The 16,669-nt window shown below is 42.3% G+C and overlaps 1 protein-coding gene across 1 annotated transcript in view; it reads right to left on the bottom strand.

Annotated features, from left to right (window-relative positions):
• Positions 1 to 781: 781 nt before the first annotated feature.
• The window catches only part of TBX19 (T-box transcription factor 19), a 51,936-nt gene continuing 36,048 nt past the window's right edge, over positions 782 to 16,669 (bottom strand). Inside the window, exons 7-8 of the mRNA XM_078156507.1 lie at positions 14,449 to 14,584; positions 782 to 11,959 (exon numbers count right to left, since the gene is read on the bottom strand). Coding sequence (XP_078012633.1) covers positions 11,722 to 11,959; positions 14,449 to 14,584 — 374 coding nt within the window. The 3' untranslated portion in view covers positions 782 to 11,721. The remainder of the gene's footprint in view (positions 11,960 to 14,448; positions 14,585 to 16,669) is intronic.

The raw sequence follows: 16,669 nt of genomic DNA on the forward strand, positions 1-16,669 counted from the left end.
AGTTCATGTGTAGTTTAAACAGAGGAGCATACCACCCTCTTTCAGGCTGGGCATGATTCGGGTCTGTCTGGTGTTTAAGCTTCAGACTGGAATAAAATGTGGCATTCATAGACCATCTAGCCCATCCCAGCTTAGACTAGAATGCCCTTTACAAGATGGCAGCTTTCTCTTGAAGACCTCCAGTAAGGGTGTCCTAGGCTGGTGATGTCAAATTCAAAATGAAATGGGGGGGGGGGCCACTAATCCATATATAAGGATCCCTGCAGGCTTATTGACTTAGTTTTAAAATGTAGTATCATTTATGCTTTATTGTATTTTTATTTGTTTTGTTAAATATTTACCAATTACATTTTAATCTAGTTCAGGCTGTGGTCAGGAAGGTTGTGGCAGTGTGTTTGACACCTCTATCCTAGACCACACTAGCAGCTATGGGGCTTAGGGCTTCCACACAATAACGGGGAATACCATCAATGTGTAAAGCAATAGACCTTTATCATGGCATGTTTTCATTCATACAAGAGGAGGCCCAAAATGAAGCTCTCTGGGGTAAAGAATAAGGGGAACAGGGACAAGGATACAGCCACAGAGACTGCCCTCAGAATGTCAGGAGTAGTGGTCTTCAGAACATAGCAGGAAGGGGAAGTGAGTCAGCAATGATCAGCACTTGGTCTTAGCTTACCGGCCTTCACTAAGCTCTTGGACAGCCTCCTAACTGATGTGTAGGGAGACTGAGGAATAGTCACCTCCAAAGCAAGACAGATCCTTTTTTTTTAAGTTTTATTTTAAATTTCATTGCTGAGTTTTATTTTTCCATTGCAAGCATTTACAGATTAATCCCACTTTATGGTAAGTCTCTTGCAACAAAGTAAAACAACTATAAAACAAGATTAATAGTGCAGAGATCTTATCTTGAAGTACATGCAATATTTCACATCTGTAATACACACACATATACCCACAATTCTTTATTTTTTTTTAATTAACAAAAATCTATTTTCTCTCCCTCCTCTCCTCCCCCACCCCAGTCCCATCAGGAAAAGAAAAAGTAAAACAAATCCCTTTATAGCAAATATAGATAGCCAAACAAGACAAATTCTCCCAAGGGCTGCATTCAAACATCTATGTTTCATTCCACACCCTAAATTCATCACCTCTCTGTCATGGATAGCATGTTTCATTGAAGGTCCTCTGGAATCATGAATAGTCATCATATTGACCACAGTTTTTATTCCAACAACTCTCAAAGTAGCTTATTTTTACAGTGTTGTCATCATTGTATAAATCATTTTCTTTATTTCATTTTTCATCCATTCATAGAAGGGTTTTTTTATTATTTCTTTTTATAATATTGATGTTATAATACAAATTGTTCTTCTGGTCCTTCTCATTTCCCTCTGTCTCCATTCATCAAGTCTTCCCACGTCTCTTGAAATCATCTATTTCCTTATTTCTTACAGCACAATAGTACTCGCTCACATTCATTACACCCCAACTTATTGTCAATTTTGGGCATCCCCATATTTTGCGGTGATAGGGAAGTTGCCACTACAAAAAGCTGCTGTAAATAATTTTGTACATGAAGGATGTCTTACTCTTTCTATAATCTCGTTTGAGAATAGACCTAGCTGTGATATAGCTAGAGAAAAAGATATGCACTATTTAGTAACTTTCTGTGTGTAATTGCAAATTGTTTTCCAGAATGGTTGCACCAGGGGTATGCTGGAGCCAGCTCAAACCGGCTCCCTAGAGTCGAGTGTTTAATTTTCAGTGTGAGCATTTGCACCTTGAAAAATGGCAAATACTATAAATTGACCTAATATATTCTTTTGTTTATTATCTAGACCTAAGAAAGTGATGGAAAATACGTTAATAATGCAAATTAAACATAAAAGTATGTTGTGCCTACATTTTTTAAAACTTTCTTAAAAACATTCACCAGTGCATCCCTGGTTGAACCCATCCACAACTCTACCAATAGTGTATCAACACGTCTGTTTTCCCATATTCCTTCCAACATGTATATATTTTCTTTTTTGTCATCTTTGACACTCTGATGGATGTGAGATAAAATCTCAGAACTGTTTTGATTTGCATTTCTCTAATTAGTAGTAATTTGGAGCCCTGGATTTCTTCCCTTGATAACTGTCTATTCCTTAAACCATTTATCAATTTGGGAATATCTCTTTTTCTTAAAAATTTTAATCAGTTCTTCATATATCTTAGAAATAAGACCTTTATCAGAGAAACTTATTGCAAAGCTTTATTTTTTTCCCTGTTGTTTCCCTTTTAATCTTAGCTTTATCAGATTTGTTTGTGAAAAAAACCTTTTAATTTATGTAATCAAAATTATCTACTTTATATTCCGCAGTCCTCTGTGTTCCTGTTTGGTCATGAACCTTTTTCCTATCTATAGATTTGATAGGTAATTTTTTTTCATCTTTCCCTAATTTATTTATGATGGGACATTACCTCACTTGATATTAACAAATTTGTGAAGCAGACACAAGAGGGTTTTTGGTGGGGTAGGGATCTGTAATTCCACTGCTGTAAGTAGCTTCCTAATAATGAAAACCTCTCTACCAATGCAGATTGATCGGTGTTCTGCAGCTTCCAGGGTTCAGAGACTTGCCTGGGGCACTGAGAGGTTAGTTAAGTGACTTCTTTATGCTAACAAAACTACTAATAACAGAGACAAAATTCATACCCAGATGTCACGGATTTTATAATGGTGGGGGAGGAGAAAGAGGTGCATATTCAGGAGCATCTAGTGGGCTTCCTTCCTCTCTTGTCACAGGCAGGGAGACTTAAGGAGCTGGCCAGGGCAGGTGGAGGTTTACAAGTAAGGGGCATAGAGGTTTTCAGAAAGGGCACAAGTAGGGATATAAAGAAAGAGGAGGTGTCAGGTCTAGGTCCAGAATAGGGAAAGCTTTCAGCAAGTGAGCCAGCTGTAGGTTCTCCCCACCCTGAGCCTTGATCCATCCCTTCTTTGAGACCTCTGTTTTTCTTGAGATCACAACAAAATCCTCCTCCCCAGAGAAAGTCACTCTTTGATTAACCCTTAGCTTTCCTTGCCAACTTCAGCTCCTTTTGTACATTATTTCCTATTCTTTTAAGACTGTACCACAGTTTGGTATTCACCCTCCATCATTTCTCCTTCTTTCCTTATTCTGTACATTTTTTTTCATCTAAATTGGATGAGGGGCAGTAGAGTGAAGAGACTAGAGAATGGTCCTCAAAGTCCAGAGGACCTGAGTTCACGTACTAACACATACATGCTGCATAACCCTAGCCAAGCCCCTTACCTAGCCCTTCACAACCTGTTACCTTCCTGCCTCTTTAATATTCTGAAACCTTACTCCCTTCCACATACCCTATGATCCATTGACACTCTCTCCTTGCTGTTCCTCACACAAGACTCTGTCTCTCAACTCCCTGCAGTTTCACTGGCTTTTTTCCATGCCTAGAATTCTCTCATCTCTGCCTCTTGACTTCACTGGCTTCTTTCAAATCTCAGCTAAAATTCCACCTTTTTTTTTCTTTTTTTCTTTTTGTTAGGCAATGGGGTTAAGTGACTTGCCCAGGGTCACACAGCTAGTGTTATGTGTCTGAGGCCGGATTTGAACTCAGGTCCTCCTGAATCCAGGGCCGGTGCTCTATTTGCTGCGCCACCTAGCTGCCCCAAATTCCACCCTCTTCAAGGAGTCCTTCCCCATCTCCCTTAATACTGGTGTCTCTATAATTATTTCCAACGTATTCTGTTTATGTCTTGTTTGTACATAACAATTGTTAATGTACTGAATGAAAATCTGTATCCCCACATTATCCATAGGCTTGGTATGATTAGAAAACTGGAATGGTGAAGGATGGGATGGGATGGGATGGGATGGAATGGGACAAGGTGATATAGAATGTGATAGTATAGGATGAAATTGGATGGAATGGGATGGGATAATATAAAATGAGATAGTATAAGATGGAATGGGTGGGATTTGTGGGATGGGATGGGATAGAATGAATGGAATATCTCAGTGGAATGCAATAAAGAATACTTTCTGAGTGATCTAGATTCTAGAGGAATGACCTTATATACAGAGAGCCAGGTGGGTAGTTCCCCCATAACAACAAACTTCTTTTCTTGAACAATTAGGGAAAAAGCCTGGGCATGTATGATTGCTTGAGAGACACTGAAGTGGAAAGGTTAATTTGCTAGAGATTACTATAGTGGAAAGTGTGTTTGACCTGGCATGTCTTTTGCCTCTTTTTGTATCCCAAGCCTGGCACGTAGCAGTGAATAATAAATGATTATTGACTAACTGGTGCCATATGTCTTGGATTTACATTCCAGCTCCAACCCCCTGTAGTTATACAATCCTGGGGTAGTGTTAACCTCCAGTTTCTTCATTTATAAAATGTGGACTCTATGGAATTTAAGGTCCCAGGGCAGCAGACAGCAGTGAGTATCAGGTAGGGCTACAGGTCCCTGTGACAAAAAAAAAAAGCAACAGACAGTAGAGAGGGGGAGAATACATGGTCCCCAGAAACAGTAGTGGGTAGCAGGTAGACAAGGGCCTCAGAGGCAGTAGACAACAGATGGAATGAGCAGAAACCTAGCTCTCAGCAACAGTGGACGAGACATCAGCTCCCAGCAGCAGTGGAAGCTAGGGAAGCTAGGGACCCTATTGCTGTACTGTAACATAATCTCTCCACATTATGGAAAGTAGAGCACACAGTGATCATCAGACCAATGTAGGGCATTGTTAGGAGGGGCCAGATTTTATGGCAATAAAGAGGAAGTGAAGGCATCTAACCCCCAGAGAAGAAGGGGGTAGTCCCTCGGAGGTCTCTCAGAGGGCAAAAATTTCCATCACTACCCCACTCTGGTCTCCCAGAGATGGAGAGTCATGAGCATTAAGAGGGTAGTGGTATGAGGCAATTCTCCCTGACTTGTGATGAGGATTGTAACTATACAGAAAGTGTCATCATGTTGGCTATAGCCCTGATGCAACTCCTGCTTATAGTCACACTGAGACTCCCACTATGAATTACAAAGATTTGACTTCATATGGACCTGATTATTTAAACCCAGGATTTGGTCCTTATTGGGACTCTGCAAGATTCAGTCACTCCTTCAGGGAACTATAACATTGTTTGGGTTGGGTTGGGTTATGTTTCCACATTAGTTTTTCTCTTCCTCTTTTTGCCTTTATCAACCTTCTTGATTACCACAGGCATGGGATAGCATGGCACCTGATGAAGATATGGCCAACAATATTAGAGGTGCTAAAGCTCAGAATAAGCTGAGGCTGGCAAGGAAAAGTAAGGCCAAGAATACGGTTGGTGGCTGGTTATTTTTTAAGAGATGGGGGGGGGAAGACCCATTGCTTGGGGTGGATGGGACAAGGATAACTGACCACAGAGAGAAAGTAGAGCTGCTCAGTTCTTGCTTCTGTTTTCTTTACCAAGTAAAGTGATCTTTGCACTGGAGAAGACAGAACAGAAATGCCTTCAAGGATATGCCCAGAACAAATGAAGAAATCACTAGGGAGCAATCAGCTGCCCTTACTGAATTCAAGTCACCTGAACCAGATGAACTACCCCCTCCAGTCCAAAGGATGCCATCTTCCAAAAGAAATGGGTTAGCTTTAGGTTGGGAATAGTTCTTGCTTCAGGAAAAATTGGCTTTATTTCACTGAGTTTGAGAATATCTCTTTTCACACCTTAAGCCCCAGAGGGTTTTTTTTTTAATCCTTTCTTTTTTATGAATGAATTGGGCATTGGCCCCAATTGCTGTGTGGGTAAAAACCATAATGGACTTCTACTGCTTCCCGTGATACTCTTCAATTAGTGGTGTTACTTTTTTTTTAAGGAAGCATTTTTGAAATGCAAAGGAAGATGGCTTATTGACATTGTATCATGATTTACAGTAAAGTGTGATACTTTATTGGCAATTTTTTTGGAAAAACACAACAGCCTAGCAAAAAGTAGAGGGCAGACGTGAACAAGCTTAAGGATGGGATGAGATGTGCGAGGCAAATTCCTACAAGACTATTTATAGGGCAAGAGATGAGACTGGCTGATGGCCACATGATGACTCTTCCCCAAAATAAGTGTGTTATTTTCATTTCTGCCTGATTTTAACTGGTTGGAATCTGCTGTACTTCACACCACTCTTTAAAAAAACAAGTAAATTAGATTTACCAGGCCTCAGATTTGTTCCTTACCCTCTTAGAATTTATTGGCCTATGTTCTTCAGCCCTCCCTACTTCACACCAGGCAGGTATCCCAAAACTTCTTAAGACCTTCCAGAGGAGCCTATAAGAGCCTAATTACTAGGCCACTGAGCTAGTAAAGGCCAGTGTCAAATTCCAAGTATAGAATAAACACAAAAAGAGTTATCACACATAACCAAGAACGGTGTAAAGCTAAAATGCCAACCCCTTCCTGTCTGCTTCCATGTAAAAGGATTACCTAGCCCTCTCCACTCTAGAGGCAGCTAGGTGGTACAGGATAGGATAAAGCCCCCATAAAGTCAGGAATATCTGAGTTCAAAAATGATCTCAGAGACTAGCTGTGTGACTTTGGGCAAGTCACTTAATTTCTATCTGCCTCAGTTTCCTCAACTGTAAAATGGGATAATAGTAGCACTTATCTCCCAGGGTTGTAGTGGAGATCAAATGAGATGATATTTAGAAAGCACTTAACACAGTGACTGACACATAGTAGATGTTTAATCAAAACTCAGTTCCTTCCCTCTTCTACCACTGGTCTGGTCTGGTTTTGATTATTTTCTCTTTTAACAAACCAAACCAGGCCTGAATAACTTGAGCGGATCTTTTTCATTTTATTAACCTACTGAAGTTGTGATAATGTCTGGGATGAGATATAATGACCCAGAGTCATGAGAGGCGATCAATAAAGGCTACCCAGGAGGCTAGAAAGTCATTGGGTGGTGAATTTGCATTAAGCAGGTGGGAGGAAGTTAAGCTTAGAATCACAGCAGAAAAGATCAGGGAGCACAGGGCCCTGAGTGAGGAGCTAAAACAAACCAGGGCCGCAATCATTCAAGAAAAATTAACCTTTATCCTCCCACCAGGCAGGGCTGGATCCAGGAACACGAGCCAGAGAAGGAACTGAAGAGCCGTGAGGGGCTGATGCCTGTCCCAAAGGTGGGACATCTAGATCAGTGGTGTAAAATAAGGAATTTTTTTTAATCTTACCAATGAAAGTTGCTTTGTCCTTGGCTAATGCTTACTTTGCCGTTTCGCATGAAACCAAACTGATCTGATCAATAAACTAAGGAAGTACTGTGCCGTAAATTTCTTTCTGTGAAGTGTCATGAGCCCAAGAAGTCAGTCCCTCCCAGGCCTGAGGGGCTCTACAAAGATTCTGGCAGGGACCTGACTGTATTTGCTAAGTACGACGCCCTCCTTAAATGCAGGATGGTTGGAGCTCCAATAAATGTTTGATGATGATAATGACTTGATGGCCCGCCATTCCAATGTAAGGAAACAATCTAACGAAATCCAAGTAGCCACCAAACAAACAGAATAGCTCTTATAAAAAGTCCACCTGGTATGGACTCTGCAGTAATAATATCTTATGGTCTCTAATGGTAACACTAAGGAACATTGGTAAATACACCCTTCTGGCCTTGAGGAACTTAAGAAAATCATTAAATTGTACAATCAGAGCCAGAAGGGACCTGAGAATTCAACTCCTTTTCTTTTACAGGTCAAGTGAACTGCCCAAAACCACACAGCTAGCAAGGGGCAGAACCAGGAATCCAATCCAGGTACCTCAGCTCAAAATGCAGTGGTCCTTCCCACCATGCCACACTGCATCCCAAAGAAAAGTTGTCTGGGTGCACCATATTCAGCCAAAAACAGTGTTGTAAACAGAGTAGGCATTTAATAAATGTTAATTAAGCTAAATTGAATTGAACTGAAGAACAAGACAAGTTTCCACAAGGGACCCAGAGCTGGGTGAAGCAGCTTAAGGAAAACAGCAAAAACTTGGAAGAATGGTATTACTTCCAGACCAGTTGAGTTCCCAACCAACAATTCAAGAATAAGAAAAGGTAGAAATTTCTAGGCATCCAAGCAGGACTCTCAGCCACCCCTGCTCCTATCACAGGACTCAAGTCTCCCCAGACTAAAGCCTGAATTGAAAAGTTGCTTCCTTTTAGCCCTCTCAAAATGGATCCCATCCATCTTAAAGATGGAGCATTTTGGTCCTGCTCATGAACATAGAGGGAACAGGTGGAGCTACTATTGGTATATCTTGGGTGTACATGCAGCACTAGCAACTTGGTTGGAGCGTAAATTCAGCTGAGTGAGAGAGAGATGGACCATCCCTCAGAGAGGCTAGTCTGCAGCACATCAGGGACTGGGGGAGCACATCAGTGGGCCTTGGGATAGTCCAAATACAGGTACATCTGCGTAAATAAAGGGTGTGACCCATCCTTTCCCCTATCCTTCATTAATCAGTGACCCCAATTCCTTTTCCTCTCCAGGAGGCCCACTTCCCCCTACTACCTCCCCATAACACACACACACACAAACACACTCTTTTACAAGGGAAAGGACTGTGAAACCTGAAACACATGGACATAACCACTAGCAGTAGCACCTGGCAAAAGCTCTAGCTGTCCTGTCTTAGGCATAGCTCTACTTCATCAGACATAAGGACTTAAGGGTTTTCTTTTCAGGTATTTATATTCCAGTGCTTGTGAGGGAGAGGGCTTGTGTGTTTTCAATACTTAGGGGAGGTATTGTAGGGCCACTGATTCCCATTCCAATAGGAAGGGAAGAACACAGCAATCCCTGTTGTTGTTGAGGCATCTGAGCAAATACAACACCATGTGACAAATGAAGGCATAGGTTGACTTTTTTAGCATGTGGTTATATAAGGAAGGTGCATATAAGACTAAGGACTATGGATAGATTTTTACAGGGGACACCATGAAGTAAGACAGAACATGATTCAATAAATATATGTTTACTGTGGCATACCTGCTATCTGCTTTTGATCCCCTGGACTTTATCATCCCCAAGAAGCTCTTGGAAACCTAGCAGTACCAAGATTCTAAGACAAATTTTTATTATCCTAAATAAAATGAATTCTCAATGAATGCTCTTAGATAAAGATGGTTTGAAAACTGGTTCTTCAGATCAAAAACCAGTCAATCAGTCAACCAGCATTTATTAAGTGCTTTCTGTGGGCCAGGTACTATGCTAAGTGCTGAGGATAAAAAGAAAAGCAATCAGCCCTCTTGTGCAATGGATGGGCCAAGTGGTACAAACAATGAAAAAAACACAAGTTCAAATTCAAATTGGTACAAACATTGGGGGAAAACAACTGAATTTGATATTAGGAGATGTTAGTTCAAATCCAATCTCTTATTCTAACTGTGTGACCCGGGACAAGTCATTAACTTCTCTAGGCCTCCATTTGCTCATTTATAAAATGAGAAAGTTGGACAAGATGACCTCTAAGATCCCTTCCACCTCTGAAACTATGATCCTTAACCATGTGTGGCTCTTACTCATGTGTCCAGCAGTTGGGGGTGAAAGTGAAGGAAGAAAGTGAATTCCCAATTCATCAGTCTGGTCTTAGTCAAAGGGCTAGTAAAGAATACAGAGTGAGAGGAGGTTGAAACCATCATCTGAAATCAGATACCTCAGTTTCACATCTCCAGATTGTCTTTGTGTGCTCCAAGTGACCCTAGAACAAGGACAGAACCCAGATGAACTTATAGGAGGCATGTTGAGAGCCTAGAGAAACGTTATCATGCCAGATCTGAAGACCCTGACTCTTGAAGATCATCAACCCCATTCCTCCCCCTGCCATGGGCTAAAGATCATTGTACCCAAGTTCCAGGAACTGAAACCCACCCAGGTATATCTTTGTTTCTCCAGTGACTCAAATATCTATATCTCTTTTGACCTAAATTCATCCTCCATTGCCTTTCACACCATAATCTAATATGTCATGGGTTAGAACAGTAAACTCCCTTTTTTGTGCATTGGAAGGTGCCCATAAAGACTTCTTATTTTTAGCATTACTGACTACTCCTAATTCCAAGGAAGGGGGTGGTAGTCACAAGGAAGTATTTTCAGATATGGCCAATGTGTGGATTTGTTTTGCTTAAATATAATTCTTTGTTACAGGGGAAAGTTCTATTGGTGACAGGAAAGGTAGGAAAGTCATTGAGAAGTCATTCAAGCTTTAAAAAAAAAAGAATTGGGGCATCTAGGTAGTGCAATGGCCCTGAAGTCAGGAGGACCTGAATTCAAATCTAGCCTCAGACAAATGATACTCACTAGATGTGTGACCCTGGGCAAGTCACTTAACCCTGATTGCCTTGCCTAAAAAACAATTATTTTTTTTAAAGAAAATCTTAAGTGCCCAAGGCTGCTACAATAGATTGGGACACCGTGTCTTAAAATACCAATAATAACAAGCATTTATTGCACCTCAAATGAGAAATCTAGGAACATCATTAACATTTTTTTCAGGTTCCAAAATTCATACTCTCACAGGGATACATTTGACAGAGCTCTCCTCCCCCTCCCTGCTAGGCAGTTCTGACTTAATTTTCTCCCTCCTCGTCCTGGCACACTTGCTATTAACGATAAATGATTATATTTTTTTATTCCCACTACCAGCTGCAAGTTCATAATAACCCTTCTTGGGAGCGTCATCTTCAAAGCCAAATTCAGGTAAGCACTAATGGCCCCAGCATCCTTGCTCCAAGGGCATTCACTTATTCAAGGTGCACAAAGGACTCACTCAAATAATTTTTGTTGAATGAATAAATAAACAAGTCGCAAAGAAAATTGTTAGCTCAGTCGTGACCAAGTTTCTGTGACCCCATTTGGGGTTTTCTTGGCAAAGATATTAGAGTGGTTTGCCATTTCCTTCTCCAGGTGAGGAAACTGAGGCAAACACGGTTAAGAGACTTGCCCAAGGTCACACAGCTACTAAGTGTCTGAGGCTAGATTTGAACTCAGGAAGATGAACTCAGGCTAAGTTTGAACTCTTGACTCCAGGCCAGTTACTTTATCCACTGCACCACCTAGCCTCCCACAGAGTACATGTAAAGAGTTAGAGGAAAAGGCAGGGAAATGGTGCACCATCAGCATCATCTTAACTATTGGATTGGATCTGAGAAAAAAAAAATGTTTGAAATGCATACAGCTATACGGGCTACACCTTAAATGCATCTCTCCCCAGTTTCAGAACTACCATTCTTTATAATTATCCTCTTGACTCTTGAGGTCGGCCAAAAAATCTAGTAATTACTGACAATAATATCTAGAGACACCCCTTCCCCACAACCTTCCACCAACAAAAATCTGCTTTGTCTTCAAAAGATAATTGAAGTTTAGACTCCTCAATCTGTTTTGAGCATAGAGAAGGGGAAGTCTAAACTAATTCTAACATTTTAACATATTAACCTAACTCAAAAATCCATGTTATGCTCATTCCAGTTCCCCCAACTCTTCCCAACATTAGTAGTACTAATCTCCTCTTCCTTCTCCTCTCAGTGAGATAACTTGTCTCCTTTAAGAAAAGAGAGAAAGAATCGTCTGAAGTCTGATCCATCTGGATCCATCAGATACGGTTTCAGTTTATAGTCCCTCCATGGATGGTCTTAATTTTCAGACCTTATTGGATTGTCCAATAACGGAAAGAGAGAATGCTTCTCCCTCTCCCCCATCAGAAGGAATGGGATGTTACTGCTGTCCAGGTGGACACGGCAATGCCGGAGAGGGAGGACTCCCCCATGGTATCCGTGCTGGCACAAGTGGGCACTTGGATGGGGGTCAAGGAAGGGGGTGAGGACAGAGCTGTGTTGCCTAGGAGAAATGTGCCTGAAGAGCTGGTGTGCACAGATGGGCCCGGGTCAGCGGAGCTCCCGGCGTTGTTATTGATGGTCCATAGGCAAGGGTAGTGACTGCAGAGGAAAACAGCACCGTGAAGAGTACACCCCAATAGCACACTAAAGGCGGATGAGGGCAACAAGCCTGCCGAAAGCATAAGAGAAGCACAAGCAGCATGATGGAAAGCACAGGCACCTGGGGATAGGGAGCCTTGGCTTCTATTTCTAGCTTTAGCTCTGTCACAGATTTGCTGTCTTTTTTTTTAGGCAATTGGAGTTAAATGACTTGCCCAGGGTCCCACAGCTAGTAAGTGTCAAGTGTTTGGTCTGAGGCCAGATTTGAATTCAGGTCCTCCTGATTTCAGGGCCGGTGGTCTATCCACTGCATCACCTAGCTGCCCCCCTTTGCTAAGTCTTTAGAAAAGCCAAAAGGCATAGTATGGTCCAGTGGAAAGAGCTCTACCATCGACTGTGTGAAACCACCATGTGAAACTCAGTCGAATCTCTTAACTTCTCCCAACTTTAATTCCCTCATCTGTAAAAAGAGGGGGTGGAACTACGTGAGCCCTAAAATCCAGCTCTAAAGATCCTGTGGTTCTAAGAAGGCTGCCAATACTTTGTGATAAGCATTCCTCTCCTGCATGAAAGAGACAACTGACTTGCTTTACCTATGTAGCTGGATTTATGCTGAAATATATCCCATGGAGCATATGCCCAGTTGCCTTGACTGCTTCCCGTGGTAAATTCAGCCTCTCCTGCCATGACTACTGTCATGGAGCTAGACTCCTTGCTTTGTCTTCTGATTTTTAGAGCTATAATAAAGATAGGATCAAAGATAACCTCCAACCAATAGCTCCATTAAATATTCAGAATTACAGCATTGATGGGCCCCAAAGCCATTTCCCAGTAACAACGTGGAAAGAATTTATGGACATTATGTCGTGTACGTGTTTTCTTTTGCTTTGCTTTGACGATATACTGCCAGCTCTTTCAGTATTGGGTTTCCTTCAAGACTTTACTAGAATTTCCTTCCAATCCCTAGTTTCCTTCAAAACTCAATACAAGTACTCAATACAAAGGATCTTTCCTGATCCCTTCCAGACGTGAGTGCTCTCCCTGCAAAAATTACCTTTTCTTTATTTCGTACATATTTTTACATCAATACATTGCTTCTTCTAATAGAACGGAAGCTCTTGGAGGGCAGGAACTGCTTCATTTTTTTCTTTGTATCCTCGGCATCTAACACAGTACCTGGTGCATAGGCAGATGCTTAATAAATATTTGTTAATTGGTTGATTGGATTATAGGTATTATACTGGGAACATTAACACCCTCTGTATGATCCCAACACAGAACAATTTTTTGTTGAGTCCTATGACTGGAAAAAAACTCCAGAGGTGATCTAACTCATCCTTTTGCTCTTCTGGCTTATATATTATCTCAAGCAAGTTGAAACTTCTCTTAATCTCCAGGAAAAAAATCAATTTAACTTGCCTTCATTGCCCATCCTAGTGTCTCATAATCCTTCCCTCCAAAGAAATTCATCCTCATTCTTTATCTCATTTCTTCCCATAACCTAATCCAGTTTCTTCTCCTTTAGTCTTTATCCCTCAAACCAAATCCCACCATATGCTCCTAACCTTCTTTTAGGACGTCTACTAATCTCAATTCAAATAATTGTTCCCTAGAGTTGAGAAATTATCGGCCACTCTTACTTCATTTCCACTGGCCTTTCTTCCATCTTCTCTGGGCTATATGAATACTTCATGCTCCTTGCTCTTGGTGTAATTTCTTATGTTTTCCTTGAATTTCAAAATTCCTAGTTGTAGCAGTGCCTGGTATAGTTTTCCTTCATTTACCAGTTAGTTAACAAAAGTGAAGGAGTGAGTGAGTGAATGAATGGTGACTGCAGGAAGTTGGGATGAAATGTAGTTTGCCTGGTTAGAATTTCATCATGGGTCCTCCAGTTACACCTATTGCCTGTGCTGTGAGGGTCTCTCATTAGACCCTGCTTTTTTCATACACATCCATAGAGAAGCCAAAGGTGAAGAAGTTGGTTTATCAAAAATGCAGAAAAGGGCAGAGTCTGAACCAGCAGGCAGGTTGCCTAATTTATAATTTCCCTTCTACTTTTAACTCCCTAATCTTTCTCAGTCAGTCCTCATCTGGCACCTCAGAGGAGTGTATGCCTTGGACTGATTTGAAGAAAAAGATCTCAGACTTGAGCTTCTCCCCACCCACCTGCTTAAAGCCCTGACTCAGAATAAAGCAGAATGCAGTGGTGAGTTCATGTCTTCCCAATCTGTACTTCCCAGGAAGAAAAAGAAGCTTTCCAGCTTCATCTCAATGGCTCCCAATTCCATCCCTTCCCCCACCATGGTCATAATAAGGAAGGACCTAGATCAAATCAACTTCTGGTACCAGAGATAGGAAGCAAAGACAGCACAGTAGCAGGCAGGGGTCTGGGATTGGATTTCTAAGCAATGAATCCGGCTGCACATCCACAGTGTCCATGGAAATCCCCGAAATGACATGTGCACATGCTCTGCTTGATTTGGCCTTACCTGGGCCGGGGAGAGGCCGCTCCGTTGGTATGGGGGACTGAGAGCACACTGGCATGGGGAGCGGAGGATAAAGAAGTCCAGCTGTTGTTTCCAGAAAAAACTTGCAGGCTATTGCTTGAGCTCTCTATCAAGTTCACTTTGGGGAAATTACAATAATCGGGCTCAGGATGCAGATAGAGGGCTTAGAAGACCAATGATATTTTTACATTTCAGGACCCATCTAGGAACCAAATACAGTGGAATTCCCCTAAACTGTGCCCGTGAGCCATAAACAGCTCAGCTAAGGCTTCCAGTGTCCAAACTCTCTTTCCCTTCCAAATGGTTGTTCCCCTACATTGCATTATCATACTCCCCACACCCCCACACCCCACTGCACTTATTCCAGGGCTAAGCATGTCACTGGAGCTCAATAAATAATCTCAGAAGGGAAAGAGGAAAGGAAGAAAAGAGGAGGAGAGGAAGGGAGGGAAGAAGGGAGAGAGGGAGGGAGGGAGGAAAAGAAAGAAAGGGGAGGGGAAAGGGAAGGGGAAAGGAGAGGAGGAAGTGAAGGGGAAGGAAAGGGAAGGAAAGGAAGGGAAGGGAGGTTAGGGGAGGGAAGGGGAGAGGAGGGGAGGGGCAGGGGAGGGGAGGGAAGGGAGGGAAGGAGGGAGGGGAGGGAGGGGAGGGGGAGGGGAGGGAGGGGAAGGGAGGGGAAGGGAGGGGAGGGGAGGGGAGGGGAGGGGAAGGGAGGGGGAAGGGAGGGGAGGGGAGGGGAGGAGGGGGAGGGAGGGGGAGGGGGGGAAGGGAAAGGGAGAGGGATGAGGGGAAGGGAGGGGAGGGAAGGAAGGGGCAGGGGAGGGGAGGGGAAGGGAGGGGGAGGGAAGGAAGGGGCAGGGGAGGGGAGGGGAAGGGAGGGGGAGGGAAGGAAGGGGCAGGGGAGGGGAGGGGAGGGGAAAGGAAAGGGAAAGGGATAGGGAGAGGAGGGGAGGGGAGGGAAGGGAGAGGAGGGAGGGACAGGAGGGAGGGGGAGGGGAGGGGAAGAGAGAGGGGAGGGGGAGGGGAAAGGAAGGGGGAAGGGGAAAAGGGGGAAAAGAGGAAAGGGGAGGAGGAAGTGAAGAATTTAGCGCCAGTGTAACAGTAAAGCTATGTAATAATTTGGATTAGATTGCTACACTTTCTGAATTTTAACTAGTCACTTTATGGGAGTAACCAGCAAAGCAGGGAGCAGTGGACCAATGCCTAAGAGATGGGGATTTTTTTTTTAAGCAGGAGAGAGCTATTGGAAGTCCTGTGTTTGTGAAAGTGTAATAGTATCCAGCAAGGAAAGCAGAACACAAGTACTTAAATCTTGCTGTTCTTGCTTGTACTCTCTAGCATTCTGGAGTAGAGTAGGGGGGAAATATTGGATATAAATCCTGAGGTCCTGGGTTAGAATGATAGCTCTGTCAATTATTTTGTTATTTTGGGCAAATCACTAGACTTCCCCAAGGTTCATTTGTGAAACGAAAGTGTTGGATTAGGTGACCTCCAAGTCATCTTCAGCTTCTAAGTCTATGGTCCTAGGTTGCAGTGGCTTTTGAAGTCAGAATGTCTGTGTGAGCCCCAGTTCTAATAATGACTGGCCGTTTTACATTAGGATGTAACCTCTTTGAACCTCATTTTCCTTAACTCTGAAATGGGGACAATAACATTTTTACTACTTACCCAAAAAATCACCCTTGTTAACCTTAAAACACTATGTAAATGTGAATTACTAATATCGACATCATCATCTTCCAGATGGAAAAAATATTGATGAAATGCAAAGGATGGGTGTCCATGAATCAAACTAAGAATGAGACATTCAATGGATCCAGTTCCCACTAGAGACCATCTTAAGAGCCCCCCAATGTTGAAGCCCAAACTTTCAGGTTCCCGCTATTCAATGTAGCCATAGAGGAGACACATGATGAATTAAATGGGTTTGCTCCATGACTCAGCCATATGCATCCTGAAAACTATCCAAAACATAGTCCTGTACTTGAACTTAGGAAAAGATGGGTTCGAATCCCATTATGGAACCATGAGTAAATCACTTAAGCTCTCTGAACTTCAGTATCCCCAAATATAAAACAGGAATAATGTCTGTAGTACCTACCTCACAGTTGATATGAGGTTCAAATGAAATAACATATATAAAGTACTTTGCAAATCTCAAAGAAGTTTTAAATAATTATCAGTTATTATTATTGCTATTATCATT

The sequence above is a fragment of the Phascolarctos cinereus genome, unplaced genomic scaffold (genome assembly GCF_003287225.1).
Source record: "Phascolarctos cinereus isolate Bilbo 61053 unplaced genomic scaffold, phaCin_HiC Scaffold_5;HRSCAF=322, whole genome shotgun sequence".
NCBI classification, from domain to species: Eukaryota; Metazoa; Chordata; class Mammalia; order Diprotodontia; family Phascolarctidae; genus Phascolarctos; species Phascolarctos cinereus.